The sequence below is a fragment of the Canariomyces notabilis genome (genome assembly GCF_033297395.1).
Source record: "Canariomyces notabilis strain CBS 508.74 unplaced genomic scaffold N656scaffold_37, whole genome shotgun sequence".
Classification (NCBI taxonomy): domain Eukaryota; kingdom Fungi; phylum Ascomycota; class Sordariomycetes; order Sordariales; family Chaetomiaceae; genus Canariomyces; species Canariomyces notabilis.
This window is the reverse complement of record NW_027041859.1, coordinates 96,816-119,855: the sequence shown is the minus strand read 5'-3', so window position 1 is coordinate 119,855 and position 23,040 is coordinate 96,816. Positions and strand designations below refer to the sequence as shown.

Sequence of the window (23,040 nt, the reverse complement as noted above, 5' to 3'; positions counted from 1 at the left end):
GACCTAAGGCAAAAGTGGGGTATAGGTTAGAGTATGGACCATTCCTATATACTGTCTTGCGCTAGATACGACCCAAGCTAAATTTGGCTGGCGTGGTGTCCTGTACCGTATACATTGCGTGAAGATTACTGTACCCTGCCTACGCACCACCCGCACCACCCCCCCCCCGAAGCCGGGCCAATCTACGCCTATAAAAAAAGGCTGAGTCTGAGATAAGGGAAAACAAGACATGAAGGGGGGCTCCCGTCATAAAGAGTGGGTCGTTGTTGCTCGCTCAGCGCTGCGAGATAAGGGTTAGGGTCTCGATTAACGTCCTGACTCCTACCTACCACTTGCCCAAGTGACTGCAGGTGGCAATGGAGTCCCACTCTTTAACTGCTGCTTCCCAGGACCAAACACTGCCAAGTCAACCAACAGCTGCAACCCAATCGCTCCAACCATCCGCTTTCTAGTTTCCCTGGATCCTGTACGCACACCGAGCCACATTAGAGGTTAAGTTATTCAACCTTTTAATCTAGTGTTGCCTTTGTTGTTTTGACTGTCGGACTCCGTGCCTCAACTCCAAATTTAAATCATTGATCACCTCCCTCAGCTGGCCGCAACCTCCAGGAGGGATCTGATAGGGCAAACCTCATGTTATCCACGCCGCCATGATTGATGATACAGCGACACCTATTCGATCCGGCACTCCAGTAATCCATTCCATGTCGCCCGGAGCCGACTCAACAGTATTTCCAGAGCAAGGAGAGCAGGGACGGGACGTCGATGCCACTTCATCGCAATCGCGCCCTCTCCCGCCCCAATCACGGCGCCGTGACAAGCCCCAGCTCTCTTGTAACTACTGCCGGAAGCGAAAGTAAGGTATTCATCGAGAGTACCAATCTTCTCCACTAGCCCACTGACTTTTCTGCTCAGGTCGAAGTGCGATAGAAGGAGACCCTGTTCAACATGCAGTTCGCGGGGTCAGGTCTGCATATACCCCGACCATGGCACTTCGGTGTTGCTGGACAAGCCCGCGTCCGCGGCATCATCCGGGATGCATGAACGTATCGTGCACTTGGAGCGGCTGGTCATGTCCCTAATGGCAGAGTCCGGCAGACGACAGACTGTCCCGCCGAGCCACCTCCATGCCCCTGGCCCTCGCCCGCCTATGACCACCCCGGATCCGGAGACTGCGCCGGGTGTGGGAGCCATGGCCGATGCCCAGTCCCAGGATGCATCGTTTGACGAACGGTCAGAATGCGGCAGCATGCATGTCAGTGCCTCGGAAATTCGCTACGTCAACGGAAACCACTGGGCCGCCATCTTGGACAGCATTGCCGATCTGAAAGAACACTTTGACCGCGAAGAGCAACATAGGCTGGTCAGCACCCCCGATGATGAGGATCACGATAGAGGCGGCTCTGAGACCCTACATTCATCGCTACTTTACGGTTCGGCCCGACCCATGTCACGGGCTGACATCCTCGCTGCTCTGCCTCCAAAGAGTGCTGTGGATCGCTATGTCTCCCGCTACTTCAACCTCATTGACCTAGCCGCCTGTCCGTATACTCCTCATTGCTGATGTACATGCTTTTCCCTTACTAACCTACTTGCCACGTGTCAGATCTCTTCCATGCCCCAACCTTTGTCCGTGAGGCAAGTGATAGTGCCGATATGGTGGTGACGCCGTTACTGATTATAGCAGTATGAGTCGTTCTGGAACAATCAATCCAGAGCTCCCATCATGTGGGTAGGCCTTCTATACAGCATAATATGCCTCGCTGTTATCGCCTCGGGCGACAACGCCCCGGAACAGCGGGCTCTTCAGATTGATCTATACCGCGAAAAAGTTGTCCAGGCTCTTATCACCGGCGAGTATACTCGTGCAAGCCCATATACCCTGGAGACCTTGATTCAATACGTGCATATCGAATTTCTCACTCGTCCGGATGCCGAGAAAGATATCTGGTTTTTGATCGGTTTAATCCAGAGCCTTGCCCGGCGCATGGGTTACCACAGGGATCCCAGCCACTTCCCCGGCATATCCCCCTTGCAAGGCGAGATAAGGCGCAGGATCTGGATCACGGTTTTGCAGGGTGACATCTTGATCTCAAGTCAGATGGGCATGCCACGGCTGGTATCGGATTGGCAGTGCGACACGCTCGAGCCGCGGAACCTGAACGATGCGGACCTAGAAGACGCGGCCGCCGAGCTGCCCCCATCTCGGTTTGAGACGGAGCTCACACCGGCGTTGGAATGCATTGCGCGGAGGAGGGTATTACTGGCCTTAGGGAAGGTGTTGGACCTTACATCATCGGTCAAGCCGCCGAGTTATACCGAAATAATGCGCGTGGATGGAATTCTTACCAGGGCATCTTTGAACATTCCGCCTCGCTTACGGATGAAGCCAATGGCAGCTAGTGTCACTGACACGCCACAGGTTATTATGGCCAGATTATTCCTTAGCCATATACTTTACAAGGGACGCATCCTTCTCCACCGCCACTATCTCTTCGCTAAATCTCCGCCCGCGGAGCACGACCCGTTTGTGCATTCACGCAGGGCCTGTCTTGACGCATGTCTTGGCACATTGGAAATTCAGAGAATTCTGGACGAGGAGACGTGTCCCGGAGGCCAGTTGCGCGCGATGCGCTGGCGAGTCACCTCCAGCATGAACCATGCCTTCCTCACGGCCACCATGATCCTGTGTGCAGTACTCCATGGGGCCCAGGCGTCCGGAAGGGAAGAAGAGATTACCGCTGCCCTGCGACGAACCAGGGCCATATGGATGCGGGCCAGAAGCTGCTCGCGAGAGGCAAACAAGGCAGCGGAAGCGGTGAGCTTCGTGCTTGCTGCAGCTGCCAGGCGGTTGGACGAACCGCCAAGCAATGAGGGGCTCGGGGAATCAATGGCAGGAGGCGGCAACACTGGCCAGCCCCCTTCAACGGTGGGAGATAGTGACGTTGAAATGAGCCTGGACGGACAGAAAACACTGGAGGAGTTCATAGGCCTTGATGCGAGTGAGTCTTCGCCACCATGAACCGCTTTTACAGTCCCTGAACTGACATCACCCAGCGAACCGGTTCATCGAACCATCACTACTGGGCACCTTCACGCCGCCGGGCCAACATGATCCGAGTCTAGCGTTTGACTTTGCAAACTTGGGCAATGCGGACTGGAACGAATATATCGCGGCCCTAGACAAACAGTACGCGGACCTGGAAGAACCGATCAATAGGATGCCGCCCGAGGGTGCGCCATCAAATTGATGGCATACTAGCATGTGAATTGCCGAATACGGACAGAACAAACACCTTCCTGTCTTATTGGTTCCATATCATAATAGATGCCTGACCAGTTGCATGCAGCTCCCTGTATCCTACCGACGGACATCTGGTGGGCCCCGGATCGTCCGCCTGATCCTCCGACCCTCCGATGCTCCACACTCCCTCCGATGCCCCACCTTTCTCCACTATCCTCCGACCTTCTCCGACTTCCTCCGCCCGGGGCCCCACTTTGCACCCGCCCCCGTCGCGTCGCTGCCACCATTCATTCGCTCCTAGGGCGTATGCTTGAGCAATGGATGGATGGCCTGGTGGTGTGAACCACTTCGGTTCAATTCTGGGGACTCGGAGGGGCCGTGTTATTGGAAGGATCAGAGTACGTTATCTCCGTCTCTTACACCGCCGGCCACCGGTATTCAAAATGCAGTGTTGTCTCATTCGCACCTTCGTGTTGGCAATGACTTGCTCATACATTCACCAAAATACATACGCCGTTTTGAATCCCGTCTCTAATGTTGCTTGGAAACAGCTCAACGAGAAGCACCGATTCCTTACAACTCCCCGAAGCATCGAGAAAGCATGTCCAAGACTGAAAGCAGCTCTGAAACCGCCCTTGAGACGGGCATGGCAGCGATCGACGAGAGTAAGCCCGTGGAACACGACGCAAACATTGTAGACTGGGATGGCCCCGGCGACCCAGCCAATCCAGTCAACTGGCCAGGTTCTAAACGATGGGCACATGTGGTTATTGTTTCTCTCCTTGGTCTTGTTACGTGAGTCATCCATGCTCCACGAGGTCTGGAAGCTATGGGGGAGCTCATGGAAAGATGTTGTGCCAACACAGCCCGCTAACCTTTCGCGCAGGAACCTCGCGCCGACCATGTGCGCGCCGGGTGTCGACGGACTCATAACGGACTTCAACATCTCGTCGTCCACCGTCAGCACTCTCGCCGTCACCCTTTACGTGCTGGGCATTGCCATCGGACCCATGTTCACGTCGCCGCTGAGTGAGGTGTACGGCCGGCTGCCCGTGTACCACGCGACCAATCTGGTCTTTGTCGCCTTCGTTATTGGCTGCGCGTTGAGCCACAACCTAGCACAGTTCATGGTCTTGCGGTTCCTGTCAGGCTGTGCGGGGGGAACTCCGATGGCCATTGGCGGCGGAACCATAGCCGACCTAACTCCCCTAGCCAAGCGCGGTTTTGCCATGTCGCTGTTCAGCCTGGGCCCGCTGACCGGACCGGTGCTGGGCCCCCTTATCGGCGGGTTCGTGGCGGCCGCGCTGGGGTGGCGCTGGACCTTTTGGGTGTTGGCCATGATTTCCGGCTTCGTTGGTCTGATCGCAGCCCTAGTCATGCGAGAGACGAACCCCAAGGCGCTGCTTGAACGCAAGGCGAGCCGTTTGCGCATAGAGACGGGTAACCACTGTCTCAGGTCCAAGCTGGCCCGCCCGATGACGGCCAGGCAGGTCATTGCTCAAGCACTCTTTCGTCCAGTGATGCTACTGCTGCGCTCGCCGATCCTCCTGATCATCTCGCTATACGTTGCCCTTACTTTTGGCCTGTTGTACCTGCTGTTTACGACGTTCAAGGACGTGTTTGAAGGCCAATACGGATTCACAACGGCGACTTCAGGTTGTGTGTACCTCGGGCTAGGAGTTGCTGAGGTGTTTGCAGTGGGTCTCTTTGGCAGTCTGAACAACAAGGTTCAAGCGTCGCGGATGAAGAGGGACGGGGCGCAGAAGCCGCGGTCCGAATACAGGCTGATTCTCATGATTTGGTTCAGCCCTGCCGTGGCTGTCGGACTGTTTATTTACGGTTGGACGGCCTACTATAGGGTACACTGGATCGTTCCCATCATTGGCACCGTTTTCGTGGGCTTTGGGGCTTTCTTCGTCATTGTAAGTTCAGACGCTCAAGATACTCGGTGCTGAATCAATGGGGACATGTAATGTCACTGACCAAAGACGATTTAATTCGGCATACAGATGCCCGCGCAACTTTACATTATCGACATCTTTGGCTCCTCGGCTGCCGCCTCTGCCCTCGGGGCCAACATCCTGCTCCGCTACATATCCGGAACCTTCCTGCCGCTAGCCGGGCCCAGCATGTATCGAACTCTGAACTACGGCTGGGGCAACACGCTGCTTGGATTTCTTGCCCTCGCCTTCGTCCCGGCACCAGTGCTGTTCTACAAGTACGGGGAGCGTCTCCGTGCCAAGACGGAGTTGTTGCTGTGATGGGTATATTTAGAAGCGAGGGGCTCGCTGCGAGCTCTGCGAGAAGAGACATGTGCCCGCCGGTCTACGAAAGCTTCCTACTTGGTCTAGTGCGGTTTATGACCCTAGTAGCTTGGTCTTTTACATAGGGGCAGTTTGCGGTGCTCCTATGCCCTGAGGAAATGGGGTACACGGATAAACGGGATCAAACTGTTCGGATCTTCTATTTGTCTTTCCATGATTGTGGATGCGCCAATGTATATAAATCAATCCCTCAATCCTAGATAGGGTACCTAGAATAGTTTACTCCTAATTAGTGCTAGGAACTACCTATCCTTTGATCCCCCAACGGCTCTCTAGAGCAACTATCTTGATAGTGGCTTCTGGGCAAGGCAAAATAACTACCAGAATAATACAAATACCAAGAAACGCCTTCCTCTTTGAGTATTTGCCCGTCTCATCTCCAGCTCCTTGATATAAAATGGAACAATATGATGTATACAAGAGCGAAGTATCGAAGAAGATTTGCCCCTGTCCACCGTCCCGCAACCTCATCACTTGAGCTGGATATGGTACAACTATCATAGTTGAAGGTGGCTCCAAAGCACTACATGTCTTTCGAACCATAACCTAACAAGCCCCCTTAGTTTGGTCCGAAATTCAGCATCAGTTCTGGGCTGGAGACATATCATACGAATTCATCTTCCCAGAGCTTTTAAGATAGGTATTTGAGAATCCCATTGTCCCCACAGTCCTTGGAAGCCCCCTCGAGCCCCATTTCTGAGACTCTGACATGCTAGGTAGTAGATTTTGAACAACGATTCCATCGACCTTGTTGCGCCATCAGCCTTGCGCCCAACTACCTAGAGCCATCCATACTGGGCTTCTGGCTAACGGGAAAAGACCTCAAACGACACGCGTAATAGAGGCCTGAGCTGAAATGACAAGGCCGAAATGACACGGTTGTGATGACAAGGCTGAAATAACACTAACAAGGCTGCAATGACAACGCTGCCGGTTTTCACAAGTCCAAATATCAAGACTCACTTCTTCCGCAACATGTTTGTCGCTCGCTGCTAAGTGCTTGGTAAGGTAAACGTGCATTCCCTATTCGAGCGGAAGAGGAGAATGATGAGAAGTAAAGGGGGGCCAAGTACACAGGTCACACGAGAGATGTGGAAACAAGTTCACCAACTTATGACAGCGATGAGATGAAAGGACTCCCGCCCCGCGTATCTTGACCCGCACAACATTTCTACAGTGGCGGGGCATTTGACAATTTGCAGACGGGCATTGACCACCTGCTTGCCAGTACAAGAAGACTCGAAACCCCACGCTCACAATTTTCAAACTCTCAGTATTTTCTCCCCAAACCCCATTCCTAGTTCCTACCAGGCTTGCCCCTCTTTACAATATTTCATCCACCGACCGCACACTATGAACTGCTTCATTTCTATTTTCCTTCCCTTTGCTTATCAGACGCATCCAACGAATGGGTTATAGGCAATCCAGATGGGTTTATTCTGCCCCTGGGACACGCACCGCTGGATCAAGGACGCGTGGAGAGATTACGAATGGCGCCTTGATCTCTGGAAGGAGAGGTGTTTATCGTGGAAACCGCCTGGCCCAATGCGGATTTCCACCGCTACCCCGAAGACTCGGTACGTCAATCCAACATCCTCTGTCTCCCGGTGGTAAAGCTTCTAACACGCAATAGTTCACACCAGTATGGACAGGGCCACTTTCTCTCCCCATTACCTGAATGAGTACCGTTAAGTAAGTTCAAGGCTCTGGAGGCGCTCCGCCTTCATCAGGACCATATATTTCCTACCTACCGACCGGTTGCACCCGTCAACGGTCCCAACGTGAATGGATCTGGCGATCCCAACTTCGTCACAGCTCCGGTTTCGGCTCAGAATGAGGCGTCTAAGACACCCTGACCCAGTGGCAAAAAACACTGGGGCTATCCAATTCTTCCTCGCCATGGTCTGCTTCTTTATAATCACGACTACTCTCATCATCCGCTTTGTACGGTATTCAGAAACTCGCAAACCCGCCTTCATGCGGCCCAAACAGGGGATCTTTGCGGCCACATCAAACCGCGCCACGTGGTCCTCGTTTTCCACGAGTGCAGCGCCGATATCAAGTATCTACAGAGGTCGGTGAAATACAACAGAGGACGGGCGTCCAGAAGAAGGCGGGCTTACTTCGGTGCGGACCCCAAAGCACGAGACTTGGGCCTTGTTCACCGATGCCATGAATGTTCTGGACGTCGTGGACACCAAGGAGATGCACCAGTATGCGACCCAGGACCATAATGGAAGAGTCTTTCCTCGCACTGGCCGCCATGGCGTCTAGCGGCGTGGAGTACGGGCGTCTGTTCCTGGCGTCAGACGTCCAGGCTAGGCTGGCCCCGTTTTTCCACGTCGCTTCCTGGGTGTACCTCGCGGTCACCTTCCTATCCTCCATCATAAATGCCTATACCTCAACAGCTCGAGGTTCTAGAGCAGGATCGGGTCTTGACTAACGTTATACTGTTGAAAAAAAAAAACACCAAGAAATGTGGGTTAGAAAGAGGGCCCAGTATCAATGGCTTTTTACAGCAGAACACCTGGTAAGACTTCTTACAACTGCCTGTAGAGATACTTGCTAACATAATGTGTAGGATGGGAGAGAACACCAATCCCATCCCGACTGCGATCACCTCCCCAATGGGTGGCGGCGACAAAAATGGCATCATGTCTCCTAGCAGCGGCGGCCCCTTCGCGCGTCGCGCTGCCCCGGAGCCGAACAAGCGCGCTCTGTATGTTGGAGGATGGAGCACTGGATGGACGAGAGCTTTGTGAAGGGCATTATGATGACGTTGACGAGCAACGACGTCCAAGTCAAGGTCATTCGCGACCGTAAATCTAGGTATGTCTCTTGGGCATCTACACTCTTCCATAAGTTGGTTGGTCGAGGAGCAATATATTTCCCAGACCTAACCGCTTGTTCCCTATACATTCACTTCACTATCTACACCTAACCCTTGCCCTCGTCTGATTTTGAACATCGCAGAGAATGAGGCCCTTTGGGTGGTCTCTCGTGTCCAGACACCAAGCCAAGCATCGTCAATTCCAAAAGCACTATATCATGAGGTAAGGAACGCTACAGAGCCGTCCGAACACGTCTCAACACGTGCTGATACGTGCTGACGCGTTGAAAAAGTACTATTGGGCTTGGATATAATGGCAGTCCTCGACATGGCTGCATCTTCCAGCAGTCAGCCTCCAGTCTCCTGAGCTTCGAGCGTTCTCGGAATTTCCTCAGATATCATCAACATCCGAGACATGCTGGTAATCCATGATGGATCCTGTTTCCGCCCACGCTGGCGCCCCATGTGGGGTGTCCCTCCGTACTTCAACCAGGGCCCACTCAACCCGATGCGTAAGTTCATCTCCAACTCTCGTCTACTACGAGTTGAAAGATCTCGCGTGGTTTAACCCCCTGTCACTGACATTGATGGTACTTGATACATCTAGGGATGTCCAATTCCTACGAGCTGCCCGACATGGCCTGGGTGGACACACCTCCCGTCAAGTATGTTCCGGCCACAGGACGTCGCCGAAATCCACAACGTCACAGCTGACGACGAGACGAGCCACGAAAGAAACACTCGTCTAACAAGGACTCCATGGTTGCCAGCAGCGGACAGCAATACTAGTCGGTCCGTTAGCTCAGCAAACTACAGGGCACACCTCAAGCGATACTGCCCGTGGCCGACGGCCAGCAACAGCCGAATCCTCGTCAAGCTGCGAAGGTCACACACGATCCAAGAGGGGACATAGCCGTGCTCGCTCGTGCTGCACAGTTGCAACAGCAAGCACGGCTTAGGATGGTGCGGACTTGGAAGACGGGGAACGCAGTCTTGCGGGCTCCTGATCGTCCGGGTTATGACGGCCGGCTAGCACTGAGCCCGCGCAGCCTCCGCCCGGTTTGCTATAAGGTCAAAAGCCAGGTTTCTCACAAATACTTCCCGCAACTTTCTCAGATCCAACGGCTTTCCTCCTCTACAATTCCCTTCCTTCACCTAGCCAGTGGGCCAGGTTTCTTTCAACATCTTCCCTGTACCTGAATACTAAGAACAGTACCTCAAGCAGGCGCATCGACCTTGACCTGACTACGACATTGACAGGCACATCCTTTAATCCAGCCAGCTCGTCCCAAATAATGGCGTCGTTTGATGGAGAATTGCTCGTCAGTTCCGGCACCGCCGGATCCAATCCCACGGTTTCCGGCGCCGCAGGGCTACTATGTCAACTTCGTGTTACTCCTGTGACCTTGTCTACTGCTACCCACACGGCTTCAGAAACCAACTCGTCGCTTTGCAGCTTGGATTTCTCGGTCTGAGCCAGTAGGGGTGTCCCTCCCTAATTCAACCAAGACTCATTAGCCCGATGCAGCCGATGAACCAGTTCACAGATCCGATTAACACAATTGTCCTCGTCGGCGGCCTCTCGGGCTACGTCAGTGAGGACGAGCTCCGCTCCTTCTTCCAGGGACCAGTTGTTGCCGCCGGATGAGTGGAATCACTTCGCGGTGGATCAAGCGAAAGAATATCGCGGGTACGTCCGGCTTCGCTGGCTTCGGCAGGATTACTTATGCTAAAATCCCTCCCGGAAAGGGTTGCGGATTTGTGCAGTTTGTGCATCGTCATGCTGCAGAAATGGCGATCAATCAGACGCCCACACGACGTTTTGCGCGGTGGCCGTCAACTCCGGGTCGAGGCATCCCCAACCAGAACGCGCGTACCCGGTTGGGTACACGTGGGACAGGGACCCGGCACCCATTCCCGCCGCCGCGGAACGCGTCATCATCTTGGATTTCCTTGGCTGTGACTGTCCGTCCCGGGATGCAAGGTTACTCCTGATGGAATACCACGAGCGTGTTCAATGTTGGCGCACAGGCGACGGTGAGTTCATTCCAGTGTTCAAGGCTTTCGCTCCTTTCACCCCGAAAGCACCCGAAAGCCCTCAACATGATCTTTTACCTCTTGGAGCGCCGCCGCTCGATGGTTAAGGCCCTCAGCTCGTTCTGGACAAAGGTCATCTTTTCGATCATTACACCAAGCCAAGCTTTCACCGGGAAGCTCTCATTGGGGTCGTTCACCGGGAAGCATTCATCGTGGTGGTGGTTCTTTGGCGACGGCGAAGTCTTGGAGGCAATGGAAAGTCTCATGCTTGGAGAGCAAAAACGAATCGGACGGGCCCCCCAAGCCAGCCAAACGTCGGCAGACATCTGGGGGGGAGGGCGGGTTGGGGGGTTTGTGTGTTGATCGAGGTTGGGAGGATGCCATCACCACATCTGGGCCGGGCTGTTGAGCCGGGAGGGTAGGAGAAAGCATTCACTCGGGTGGGGGGAAAAGGGAGGATTGGTTCACCGGGAAGGTTTCATTGTGGTGGTGGTTTGGGGTGGGGTGAGGTGAGGTGGAGAGTGTTAGGAAGGTTGTTTTTGCTGGTTCAGTGCCGGGCGAGGCTGGTGATGATGTCGAAGGCCGGTAGCAGCCTCCGTGATGCCGTTTGAGGATATTGGCACCCTGACAGTCACTTCCCAGCCTCACCACGTAAGGCCAGAGCAGCATGATTGGGTCCCAGTTCGATTCAAACCTCAGCCAAAGTTTTGGTCACTAACCCAGGCAGCTCAATTCGAGCTTGGAAAGAACGGCGGTCATGCAGGCCGCAAAAACAACCAATTCGTCTTCGAGCGGATATACACCAGCAAGGTTCGCATGGAGGCTCTGAGGGATTACCTGGAGAGGAACTCATGTATTTCAAGCTTGGCGATGGCACCCCATCAAAGTCGGTTTACCATGCAAGACCATAGCACAACGCAAGATCGCTGAGTTACTCGATGCGTTTCCCAAGCGTGAGACTCTGACGGACGTGTGAGATGCAATGCACCGTTTGACGTGGTTGGAGCCTGCAAGTCCTAGGCAATGCACATATCACACGTATTGCACGTATTGCTGATAGATGTAGCATGGGCTATCGTGTTCTGCAAGCCGTTACTTCTGCCGTAAGGCGTTTTTAGGCCTTCTTTTCTTGAACATCACAGTGACCCCGCCTGCTTCTCCTGTTTCCCCCGTAGCGGTGGCAGAATCCGCTGTTCTCCCATTTGTCGGGACGGCACCGACGCCTCCGTCCTCTTGCGGCTCCTCCTTGATAGGTGGCGGTGATTCCTGTTTCGACGACTTTGGAGCGTCATCCCCAGGTGCCTCCTCCATGCTCTCTTCCTTCTTGATATGTGGCGTTTCGCTCTGTTCTTTCTCAGTCTTGACAAGGGGCATGCTTAATAGCGCATCGAGCTCGGCGTCCCCCTCACCGGGCATCGTCTTGGAGTCGACGCCCCATTTACGTCGTTTCCGGAATAGCCCTTTGATGGCCTCCTCTTGTTCCTTCTCCTCCTCGGTCCGTTCCCTCTCCCGTTTTACCCCGATGACACGGCCTTCAGGCGAGATGACCTCGCCACTTTCCACTTTGTGTTGATCATCTTCGATGACTCTTGTCGACGCCACGGTCCACTCCCCGGCCATTGCCATGCTCCCTCTGAGCTCCGTCGGAATATTCACGCCGAGCTCGGCAAGCTGTTCCAGCTGCTTCTGTCGCTCCGCTTGTGTGACCTGCTGCGATGACGCGCCATAAGCTCCTCCTCCTCCCTGCTTTAGTCCTGATCGCCCTGGGCCTTGCGCATTGCTGCTGCTACTGCTTCCCGAAACGACACCGTTTAGCCGTTCGACCTCTCGTTTTGCCCGCTCCTTTTCGCGCTCTTGCTGTTCGGCGCTGCGGTGCAGTTCTCGTAGAGAGCGCTTGATGGCGCTTTGGTGCTTCGCTGTGGATTCATGGTTTGCGCGCTCGAGCTTGGTGTCTCGGACGTAGACACTGCAATGTTTGCACCAGTATTTGGGCGTCGACTTCCAGTATTCCGACATTACGGTCGATCAGCGAGCAAACCTAGGTTCGGGGGAAGAGTCACAAAGAATTCGTGGTTTGTTGCAGAAGCAACTTGAAATGATGTAAGAGCAGTCCGGATGCTTGCTTGAAGTTGATTGTCGGGTGGCAGTGGCTATCTTTACAGCTGACAGGTGCCGAATCGATTTGGCAGGCCGGATAAACTCCGGTAAACTGCTCCTGCCAAGGGGTCGGGCGCATTCTCCACCTGCAGGCTTCAATCTCTCACAAACTTCCTCTGCATCGGATGATCGGACGGCCACTCGCCATGGAGCTTTATAGAACAGTCTCAATTCTTGTCATAATTAAAGCATTGAATGCAGCCATAGCCTCATTATCTGCGTCCCAATTATTTCCATCTCGAAACCCTTCTCGTCATTAGTCACCCGTTCTTTCAAGGGTGAGAGGTATTATGCCCATATCAAGGGCGAACAGCAAACCAGCGCTCCCTAAGCCCCTCCGCCCCTAAGTCCCAACTTACGTTCATAACGGTGCAGGTACCCCCTCCCCCTGTAGTATTTACTTCAGTTCGTTCTCACGTAGCAACCCTTCGGATATCATCGTCCCCCAACGCCATTCAACAGCCGCTTAGAGAATCCAAGCAACCCCAAGCCCGAGACCCAAAAGCAAGGCAGTACCCAAGGTATTGCTGACCCGGCCAGCGCCGTTCTCGGGCGGGGCGCTGGTCGGCCTTGGGATCACACTTGTATCCAGCGTCGTCCCCCCTAACGGTCCCGTCACAACCGGAATGGATGTTGACACCTCGCCGGTTGCTACCGGTGTCACCTGTATCTGGCCGTCCGAGTATTGAGACACGGGCGGGATGCTGATAGCCGGAGTCGGAATGATAGAGGCGGCCGATGTGCAAGGGGTGGTGTGGCCCTGGATTTGACCTACCGAGGGCTGCTGTTAGCTTGTATCTCGCCTCATCGGCCTGGAGGAGGAACTTACCATCGTCTATCTGGCAAATCGGCACCAACTGGGTCGTGGTGATGACCTTCGTATGGCCATCGCTTAGCGGGACTGTCACTGTCGTAGTCATAGCCGAGGTGCCTACGACATGCTGGCCCTCGTCGTTATCGCCGCCGCACGGCATCACCAGGATCTCCACCGGAGAGCACTGCATCGCCCACCATCGGTCGTACAGGTTGGAAAAGCTGCCGGAGCGGCACTGGTAGAACACGGCTGAGCCGCCGAGCGCCAACGACCCATTGTTGCAGTGCGAGAACCCAGCGGTGTAAATCGCACCCGCCTGGGGTGGCTTGTCGAATTGGAACTGGAAATTGGATGCGATGTACCCGGTCCGGTTCAGCGCGTCGGTAATGACACCGTCAGAAAGCTCGGCTACCAATATGCCGTCTCCGGAGCAAGCTGCCCGTTTCTGTGGGTCCATGCACGTTAGCAGTCAAGTTCGGCCGCATATGATGTGGAGCTCTCGGATTGGTCTTCCCGAGGAGAGCAGCCGCAAGCGCCGGATCCCGGCAAGGCCAGTCCCTTGTGGATGTCCTTTCTGAGGACAATACTCTCATACCTGCAGGATTGTATCTCTCTTTTGGGTGCTGCCAATTTCCAAAACCGCAATCTCGAATTTGCCGTCCACGTTGGGCTTGCAGCCCTCCGGTGGAGGAGCCGGGGGTGCGACCTTGTCAGTGACGCCCTGTGCAGCGGCAAAGCCCACCGCTGCGAGGAGGCCGAGTACTTGATGCCTCATATTGGATTTGCTCCTCGGGTCGATAGGTGTAAGTTCGAAGGTCTTAAACAAGGAAAGTAGGAGTTTCCGGGCGATTGTCGAAGCGCGGAAGAGAAAAAAGAAACATGCGCACGCGAAAGTCGAGGGCTGTGTTGAAAAAAAGCAGACTCTCTCTTGTTGTGTATCGTGAGAATTGCCTACTGGTAGCCACACAAATGGTGTGTGACTGGAGGTCGGGTTGTGCAGAGACCGAGGAAAGAAAGAGGGCGGGAAGGGAATTCAGAAATGGGGTATGAGTTATAGTTCTCTGCAAGTTTGTTCAACTGAACCCAAAGTGGGTTTTGTTTGAGATTGATGTTTCGATTTATGAGATGTGAAGACTGCTCCTTCCTTTGCTCGGTGAGGACCTGGCGGATGCCCTACGGTGCCAGCTTGCTGCAAGCTGTGCTGGCATGGACTTGACTCACCCAGCAGGCATACTACGCATGCTTTCAGCGATGGTACATGAGTACATCCAAGGATAGGTAGGCCATTTCTCGACCGTTCCTGCCTGGCATTTCATAATGGGATTTCCGGAAAGCGTGTGGCCAGGAGCCGGTCGACGAGGTCGAAGTGTTGGGTTCCCACAGGTACAGTACAGCACCTGAAATTTGGAGCGCGGTACGGAGATATAATACATACCATACCGTATATTACATACAATGATACGGATACAAGTACGCACGATTTTTACCGAAGTTAGGCCTACATGCCAGCGGAGGAGACACTCAAAAGCCCAATCTTTGCTAGCCCTTTTGGACGATTCCAGCTACCCTGATGCAATGGATTCCGTTGAAAGCCGGTCTCAGACGCTGACGTTTGTCGCCGAAGCTAATGCGGTGCACACTTTCTCGGACCCGCTCCGGAGAACACCTGGGAATGAAATTTCGGGGCGGTTTCTGGCGGCATCGGCTCAGGCCCAAGCTCCCGGCTGCCTGCATTCCTCCGACGCCTGGCAGCGGCATCTTCCGGGGTTGCAGCATACTACCGGGGGACTCCATATGCCACAGAACGCAGCAGTGAGCATCCAATGGTGCCGCAACGTTCGGATTAACCTAAATTATCAAGCCCAAGTTGTCCCTGCCCCGCCGGGTGCAATGTTCCGAACACATCAGTTGAACCATGCACCTCATCCTGTCTGCCCTGCAGGTTCGAAGCGGGTGCCTGCATGAGTTTCTGGTGGTTGATGAGATAAAACGTAGAATATGCGGTTAGCGAAATTGCCTTAGGTTCCGACGTAAGGAAGGCATGACGGGCAGTTCCATCTGACCTTGGGTGCTGCTTCTGTCTGTGTGCTGGTTGAGTACCTAAGGTAACTTGAGTCGTTGTTGGGACTTGGGAGGCTGTTCTTGCGGCCCGCTGCGGGGCTCACCATGAGCTGAGTGGATTCGGTGGCGCCCAGGCCCGAGCGGATGGCAGCAGCAGATCAGCGCTGCAGCCCGGCGACGGAGCCGGTAACCGAGCAGTCCTCCGGTTTTTGTCTCGGGTCCTACAATCAGCCTTAAGACATCAGATGCTGTCCCTTGCCACGGTACTGTACAGAACAGTTTCGGCGTCAAATCATGCCAGATTTTGGCTGCGGTCACTTTCCATCGATGTGGTCAGGCTGGTCGGTGCAGGTCCTATTCTTCTGAACCTCATGCTTTCTCATCAGTGCCGCTTGCTCCTCGTTGGGGTTTTAGTTGGCGCTCGAAGTCGATTAGAGTGGCACAACAGCGGCAGTCAACACTAACTGCCATGCGATATGCACCATCTGTCGCGGATATTCTGCTCTCTTTGAGCATCATAAGGTTTGCATGAATAATGCGTGAAAGCACGAGGCGCGTTGACAGATGCCATCTGCATCGCATTACGTCGTTCGTCAGCATCCTCCACGATACAAGGCTTCAAGTCAAATGCTAAAATTCATTAGGTTATCCTCTACCAACGCCAGCCGCCAAAATCCAACATTTCTTGGGCATCATTGACAGACATGTATACAGGCCATCATCCTTGACAGCCTCCAAACCGTTACAAAATATTCACCGCTGGTATCCGACCTAGGCCTCCTAGACCAAGGTCCAAACATGCCCCTGCACATTCCATGGGCGAGCACATGCCAATCTGGCACCCGGATCTCCCTCACCCAGATGAAACCGTGGATTGCTGGGGCGGGTAGTACGGCTGCCCGGGTGCTGGGGTTCCGTGCGGGCTATAAGGCGCCGGGGTGCCATGTGGACTGTAAAGCTCGGTGCTGTAGGAATGCTGGTCGTACGGCGGCTGGGACTGCGGTTGCGCTTGATAGCCTTGGTTATTAGGGTCCGGATACGCAGCATATTGCTGGGTGGAAGGATCTATCGCCGGCTGGAACGCGGGCTGCTGCGGCTGGGGGTAATTCGCAGTCTGTTGTGGATCATGATTCCCCTGAAGCTCGGCTTGGGGTGTATATTGCGGATGCAGCTGGTATTGTTGCGAGTCCGAATACTGCGGGTACACGGGGCCAGTCGTCGGCTGGGCGGCCAACATCGGTGTTCCCTGAGCCTTCATCTCGACTGTCGCGTTATCAACCGACGGCTTCTTATTCGCCTGATGCCACATGCGGAAGGAGTGTCCGTGGAAGACGAGGGTCGGTATAAACAGAAGGCTATCCGCGAAGAGCCGTCAGCCGACCTGAACTTGTTGCGTTCCTCTTATCGACAGGTCCGGGTGCACTTACAACTGCAGGGCACTCAGGCCTGCGATAGCACTTATCATGGCAAGCCCGGCCTGGTCGGCAAGAGCATTGGGGTCGCGCTTGGTGAAAGTGCAGGTCCTGCTGTTCGTAATTTGGCCGTTTTCGAAGCAACTCTGAACGTTGACATTGTCCTTGAACTGGGCTCGGAGCGCGGCATTGGCTCCCATTGACGCAAGCCAAAAGATTGCCATTAGGAGGTCGAGGGCCAAGACGGCCCAAATATTGTATGCTACGTTGGCAGATTTCACCTTTTCTGCCACGAGCACATAGGTGGCGACAACCCATGTGAACACGACCTGCGAAATCAGTCAGCAAGCGGCAACGCATGCCGAGGGCGATAGAAACCCCAGTCGAGCCCATCGTGATCCAGCGGGACTCGGAAAGCCCGACGAGCCAGGCCCAGGGCACTTACACAAGCAACTGCAAATGCGTTGGCGCCGAGGGATACCCCATGGATGAGGATGCCAGCCATTATGAGAATGGGCAAGGAGACGAAGATTTGTAATCCCCTCAATACAACAACCCAGACTGGAGTTTGTTGAACGTAAAGCTCCTTCTCACTTGCCGGGGCGCCAGCCGGCACTGGCATGGCATACTCGGGAGGGCCAGGAGGGGGTTTGACTTCCGCCATTGTTGACAACCGGCCGAGCGAGGGATGATGTTGAAGGGTGCCTGTTTGAGCGGGATGCCTGTTTGAGCGGGATAAGAGTGGAATGGTGAACGATCTAGCACCGAGGACACACAGGAGCTGGGAGCCGCAGACTTTTAAAGGAAGGAAAGCTTGTGACTGTTCTTCGTACTGCAGCGTCTCATCTACACCGCACGTGTACGAGCTTTCAGGCCTCATCCCTTGTCTAGCTTGCCTGAGCGGGTAAGGATGGTTGAAGAGAGTCTGGAATCTGGATCCTTGGATTGCACTAACAAGCTCCGCTGTTGCTCAGCCGCGCTTGGGCACGATGCCACCGCCCTTCCCATGATGGCAACCAGAACGTTGAAAATCAAAAGCTACCGCACGCCAATCTTCGTCGGGCCTGCTGCAGAGGGGGTTTTGTATGTACCGCATCTGTTTTCATCTCGGCACCATCTGTTGAAACCCAAGCCTTTCCCCTGAGACTCTGAAATCCGTTGAAGTTTCGAGTTTTGAAATGTTCAGATTCAATACTCCGTACACCCCCAACCCAAAATGCCAATAGCGGCCTTGGCAGCAGGGATACGGGATTGTTGACAGAGCCGCTAGCCCGCAAACAGTTGTGCTACGCAGGGGCTTCCCATTGGCGGTAGCAACCGAAAGCCTAGACAGTCTAAAAAAGTTGAGTTTTCATGGCTGTGTTGCTCAAAACTCGAAAATCATTGTTTATTAGCGCGGCGATTGCCAGCGTTGGACGGGGGCATCGCGACAGGTTGGTATTTAGTTGTTACCTCAATGAGGAAGCCGGGTATCAGAAGATCCTGAAATCTGACGCCAAATCTACACTATCATTGCATGAGAACGAGAGGCTTGCGGGGGAGGCTTGCGGACACGCCGAGTGACCTGCATGATGAAGGTTCGACTAAGCATCGCCAAGATCAGCCACATCTGGTTTCCATCGCGAATTTGCGATGAATGGAGGGACTCGTTCTCGCCAGCCCCTTGCTAAAGCGCTATGCGCCACTGCACCAAGTCACAAGCCGTAGTTCCTCCACGCTCGTACTTCAACGTTACAATGATACATACCGGACGTGAGACGTGAAAACTTTATTCTAAAAATAACTAACTCCAACTTCCGTTCACAGACCCAGATGCCTCCGGTCTGGCGCTGCTAGATTTTACATATTGCCCAGCATCAAAATTCTACTTTTCCGGCGCTAGTTATATCAGACTCTACATCAGGTTTCCGACTATCTTCTCAAGTCACTAGCCTTACCTGTGGGCTCGACCTCCATTGGCATTCAGGGGCCACTATTCTGGGTATAAGACCTGCATTGAGACTCAGCCAACGGACGATACTGCATTGGGGATAATTCAACCTACCTAATTAGATGAATGACAATCAGAAAGTGGTCACAGTCCAAGTTCATGCCCGTGTTATAGAAGGTAAGTTGGCCATAGCAGATTTCAGAATGCCTTAAATCAAGTTCATAGCCCAGGCTGGAGAATTTGTGAATCGATCCAGCAGCGTGACGGTCTTACAGCCTGCAGAACTTCTCCCACTCCCTTGAGCTCTGACCGACTTTGTGAGGTTGATGATGGAAATCTCTTAATACCTGTTAACCAGAACCTAGGTCCATCGCGCAGACTGCCACTGGGTATCTAATTGAAGTTCCCCTATCCAACTTTCACCCCCCACGGTTAAGACTGTATGTAGTAAAGTAGTCAAGCGGTAGTTACCCAAACAGCCACCTTCCACATCCTCCGCCCACCTCGGGCTTTCAGTTCGACCCACGAACCCGGCCTCCCCGCCCAAGGACAACTTTCTTGAACGGGAGCAGGACCCTGCATGGGAGCAGAAGTCCCAGCGGCAGTAGAATTCACGGCCGAAACTCGTTGGTTTCGCCGTCTCCCCTTGGCGACAGGTCTTGACTTCGCCTCCTTAACCACATGTGGAATGACCATCGCGATGGAAGCAGCCATTACCATGTGAGCGCAATGTACTACAGAAAACATGGTAACAACGTCAGCCATCCTGTTGACGAGTCAATGGACCTGGGGAAGACGTAGCAGGTAAATGAGACTGCGAATAACGTAATTAATAACGGTCAAGGTGACAAAACATGGGCGTATCCCGCCAGAGGCGTACCTGGTCGGAAGGGAGACGCTCCCTTCCCCTGACCACAAAACGCATTGAAGGACGATGTCAGCGCTAACGGTCGTGAGAACGGCAGCAATCATAATGCTGCTCTTGAGGCCGAGGGCAGCGGAACTCCCGCTGAACAACCGCAGAAGCCTGCCCGCCCGCCAACGACCCGAAAGGAAAGGGAAAGGCCGTTCGACAGCAGTGCCCACGCTGCCCAGCACCAGCACCGCGCCCAAGCGGAAGAGGGGTGCCTCTTCCAAGCAATTGGTATGTACCTACAGTACATTCCCGGGCCGCACAGCAGCAGAAAAGAGCGGGACCGCTGACGGTTTGATATCAGAGTAACAAGAAGCAGAGGCTGTCCCAGGATGAGATGGACATACGCGAGATTCCCTGCGAGCCCTGTGTTACTCACATTCAAATTGTTAGCCACTTACAGGGAAAGGGGTTCCTTCCATTTGAGGAGGCCATACACAGTTCGTTACCACCTCATAGGAAAGAGCACCTTCCTAACTCGAGCAACTAACGACGAATAAGCTGCTCGTTACAAATGAGGCGCTCATGACCGGGAGCCGTTCTATAGCCATTCATTTAGTTTAGTGGAACTTTCCCAGCTTATTTTTTTCGGTGAGGTGACCATGAACGCTGCCTGAACCGTGCGTCAACTGCTCGTGGAACCAACCCCCCCCACGCAGGTAAGATGGACTCCTTTGGTACTCGGAATGCAAGTTGTAAGTGAATGAGACTCTTTGCTGGAGTAAGTACCAAGCATAAGTTCACAACCGACACCGACACAGACGAGCATGATGAGCTGTATACTCCCAGCAGCAATGAAGACAGCGAGGGGAGGATGAGATTTACCAGTTTTAAATACAACGAGCATGAGCTGAACCCGCATGGAGGTGTTGATGGTGAACACAGCCCACGGGGGTGCTCAATGCGCTGGAATATTATGAGCAGTTTACAAATTGGCGGAGAGTCCTAGGCAGCCTGGAGGAGTCAGCGAATGGCCGTCCCCTCTGTTGATCACCCTGCTTACCGGCCCCATGTATCTTAGGATCACGGAAACCGTACCAATATGACACCCTACGACAGCATTCGCCCCTAGGGAAGTGACCCAATGGCCTAGAGGATGTGACTATACCGCCTAGGTCCGTAGAGAAGAGCAAGTATGCCCGCAACAAGAAACAACACGCTTTTGCTTGGGTTAAGCTATCCATCTATTAAGTTGCGCATGCAACCCCCCCGCCCGTATTACCGTGCACCAAAGTAAATGCAACCACGCCCAACCAACGACCAGCTTTGCTCTCCCCTACATAATAACCTCGTTGGCAACATCCTGAAGAAGCAGATTAGCAGGGTTCTTGACACATCGACAATCAGTTCAGATCGCAAGAAACTCACCCTCTTCAGCTCCTTGAAGGGCAGGCACACGCAGTTCTGCACGCGAACCTCGTCGCCCACCCCGCACTCCTTGCCCAGGATGGTGATGGCCTGCACCTTGACGCCGTTCTTGATGATGCTTGTGCTGTGACTTGTCACGGGCGTCGAGGTGCCCTCCACGCGCGCCCAGGCACCCACGCGGCTGCTCCAACCGATAATCGAGTAGAGCACGCAGGCGTCGTGCTTGATCTCGGCGTCCTCCAAGACGATCGATTCCTTGACGCGCGCGCCAGCGCCAATGACAGCGCGCGGGCCAATCGAGACGTTGGGACCCAGTTTGGCCGTCGGGTGTACCTGGGCGGTTGGGTGGATGTAGACAGGGGGGATGATGTTTGCCGAAGGGGCGGCCAGCTCTGTGGAGCCGTTCTGCCAGGCCTTCTGCAGGTACAGCGCGTTGGCCGGGATGGCGGACCCGGCCGTCTTGATTTGCCTCCAGAAGTCTTTGGTTTCGTAGACGAAAAATTGCTTGTTGTCGGCCATGTCGCTAAGAATGTCCTGCTCAAGCCGGATGACCTCGGTCTTTTCGCTCTCCTCGTCGTCGTCAATCATGAAGGAGCTCGCGAGATTGTCACTGGAGCGGTATGAGCCGAGGCGCGGCCTGTCGGTGCGACGCTTGATGGCGCTGCGGATTGAAGGAAAGATGGCGTCGGTCGAGAAGAGGTAGACGCCGCAGTTGATCAGGTTGGAGATGTAGCTCTCGGGCTTCTCGACATAGTGCAGCACGCGGCGAGTGTGCGCGTCGGAGACGATGCAGCCAAAGTTGGTGGCGGCATCTTCGCTGACCCGTGTCCCCAGAATAACGGCCTCGGCATCCTTCTCCTCGGCCAGCTTGAGCATGTCGTTGAGCGGGAAACTGCAGCACACGTCCGAGTTCAGGACAAAGATGTGTTCGGGACGGCCCTTGAGGATGGCATCGCGGAAGTGATACAAGCCGCCAGCGGTGCCCAGCGCCTGGTATTCGCGGAGGTACTTGATGGAGAGGTTCGGAAACTGGCTCGACGCATCCTTAATGAAGTCGCGGAAGACCGATTCCTCGTAGTAGCCGATCAGGTAAACCTCATGAATCGAGGGGACCTTGTCGATAGCGGTCAAGCAGTGCCAGATGATGGGGTGGCCTGCGACATCGAAGAGGGGCTGAAGAGAGGGGAGAGAAATCAGCGTCGCAGTCCTTGATGACACGAGGAACAACTCGCATAAGATAGCCGATGGGTTGTTGTACCTTGGGAACGTCGAGGGAGAGTGGGCGAAAGCGGGTGCCACGGGAGGCGCCGCCAACCTGCGCATCGATTCTGTTAACGTCCTTGACGAGTACCCAATCCGCCGACGACAGCTCACCAGAATTACTGCTTTGGTGGCACCAGGCACCCCGCCATTTGCCTTCTCACGGAAAGGAACCTGCAGAGACATGATGAAAAGGAAGGATGACTGCTTTCTGCGGGGGAGGATAGGAGTGATTTCGTAGGAGTCGGAGTCCAACAAGGCGAGAAGAAGATGTGCCTCAATCCTATGTGGTCCAATTCCGGTCCCTCGGATTCTTTGGGTTGGCGGCCATGTGAAGTGAACCAGCTGTCACCTGGCAGGGGTCATGCTGGTCTGTGCACAAAGCTGCCCCTCCATCTAATCCGGGGCATGCACGGGCCACATCATGGACGCCTAGGCACCTTTGCTCAATTTGGATGGTAACTTGCTGTAAAATGTATGGATACTTGGAAGTTAGTCATTGTTGCTGTAACTTTTCATTTGGAATCCAGTTTCGAATCTTATCAGCACATATTGCCTGCAATTGTGTGTCGAATTTGTTACTCGCACCGCATGGAGATTTCTAGGTATTGCAAACGACACGCGCGACACGCGCAACACGTCGAAACCATTGGGCCTCGCGTTTTCTTTTTAACTGATGCGCGTCCATGT

The 23,040-nt window shown here is 54.2% G+C and overlaps 10 protein-coding genes across 10 annotated transcripts; 5 read left to right on the top strand and 5 right to left on the bottom strand.

Moving 5' to 3' along the window:
* Nucleotides 1-1,036: 1,036 nt before the first annotated feature.
* Nucleotides 1,037-3,251, top strand: N656DRAFT_802312 (fungal-specific transcription factor; the record flags this gene model as incomplete). Its single annotated transcript, XM_064818228.1, has 4 exons — nt 1,037-1,541; nt 1,607-1,629; nt 1,688-3,002; nt 3,058-3,251. 4 exons carry the CDS (start codon nt 1,037-1,039, stop codon nt 3,249-3,251), a joined length of 2,037 nt encoding a protein of 678 aa, XP_064665447.1.
* Nucleotides 3,252-3,417: 166 nt separating this feature from the next.
* Nucleotides 3,418-5,660, top strand: N656DRAFT_461598 (MFS multidrug transporter). Its single transcript, XM_064809726.1, has 4 exons — nt 3,418-3,642; nt 3,796-4,039; nt 4,131-5,166; nt 5,254-5,660. Exons 1-4 carry the CDS (start codon nt 3,570-3,572, stop codon nt 5,503-5,505), a joined length of 1,605 nt encoding a protein of 534 aa, XP_064665446.1. The 5' UTR covers nt 3,418-3,569; the 3' UTR covers nt 5,506-5,660.
* N656DRAFT_461578 (uncharacterized protein) lies at nt 5,661-6,251 on the bottom strand. The gene has a single exon (XM_064809725.1). The coding sequence runs from the start codon at nt 6,109-6,111 to the stop codon at nt 5,815-5,817; it is 297 nt and encodes a 98-aa protein (XP_064665445.1). The 5' UTR covers nt 6,112-6,251; the 3' UTR covers nt 5,661-5,814.
* A 1,550-nt stretch (nt 6,252-7,801) lies between these two features.
* Nucleotides 7,802-8,330, top strand: N656DRAFT_772259 (uncharacterized protein; the record flags this gene model as incomplete). The annotated part of the gene is made up of 3 exons (XM_064813919.1): nt 7,802-7,982; nt 8,056-8,098; nt 8,150-8,330. 3 exons carry the CDS (start codon nt 7,802-7,804, stop codon nt 8,328-8,330), a joined length of 405 nt encoding a protein of 134 aa, XP_064665444.1.
* A 1,599-nt stretch (nt 8,331-9,929) lies between these two features.
* N656DRAFT_762612 (uncharacterized protein) lies at nt 9,930-10,393 on the top strand (the record flags this gene model as incomplete). The annotated part of the gene is made up of 2 exons (XM_064813268.1): nt 9,930-10,028; nt 10,079-10,393. 2 exons carry the CDS (start codon nt 9,930-9,932, stop codon nt 10,391-10,393), a joined length of 414 nt encoding a protein of 137 aa, XP_064665443.1.
* Nucleotides 10,394-10,789: 396 nt separating this feature from the next.
* On the top strand, nt 10,790-11,446 carry N656DRAFT_461433 (uncharacterized protein). Its single transcript, XM_064809724.1, has one exon. It carries the CDS (start codon nt 11,036-11,038, stop codon nt 11,363-11,365), a length of 330 nt encoding a protein of 109 aa, XP_064665442.1. The 5' UTR covers nt 10,790-11,035; the 3' UTR covers nt 11,366-11,446.
* Nucleotides 11,447-11,527: 81 nt separating this feature from the next.
* Nucleotides 11,528-12,451, bottom strand: N656DRAFT_802309 (uncharacterized protein; the record flags this gene model as incomplete). Its single annotated transcript, XM_064818227.1, has 1 exon — nt 11,528-12,451. One exon carries the CDS (start codon nt 12,449-12,451, stop codon nt 11,528-11,530), a length of 924 nt encoding a protein of 307 aa, XP_064665441.1.
* A 959-nt stretch (nt 12,452-13,410) lies between these two features.
* On the bottom strand, nt 13,411-14,181 carry N656DRAFT_676123 (uncharacterized protein; the record flags this gene model as incomplete). The annotated part of the gene is made up of 2 exons (XM_064810483.1): nt 13,411-13,851; nt 14,002-14,181. Coding segments are annotated over 2 exons (621 nt in total), but the record flags the coding sequence as incomplete, so codon positions are not given.
* Nucleotides 14,182-16,344: 2,163 nt separating this feature from the next.
* On the bottom strand, nt 16,345-17,513 carry N656DRAFT_676497 (uncharacterized protein; the record flags this gene model as incomplete). The annotated part of the gene is made up of 4 exons (XM_064810493.1): nt 16,345-16,390; nt 16,466-16,822; nt 16,895-17,208; nt 17,325-17,513. Coding segments are annotated over 4 exons (906 nt in total), but the record flags the coding sequence as incomplete, so codon positions are not given.
* A 3,097-nt stretch (nt 17,514-20,610) lies between these two features.
* Nucleotides 20,611-22,952, bottom strand: N656DRAFT_762601 (nucleotide-diphospho-sugar transferase). Its single transcript, XM_064813267.1, has 5 exons — nt 22,465-22,952; nt 22,349-22,405; nt 21,091-22,263; nt 20,726-21,025; nt 20,611-20,676 (listed from the first exon to the last, which is right to left on the bottom strand). The coding sequence occupies exons 1-4, from the start codon at nt 22,534-22,536 to the stop codon at nt 20,999-21,001; spliced, it is 1,329 nt and encodes a 442-aa protein (XP_064665438.1). The 5' UTR covers nt 22,537-22,952; the 3' UTR covers nt 20,611-20,676; nt 20,726-20,998.
* Between the last annotated feature and the right edge of the window lie 88 nt (nt 22,953-23,040).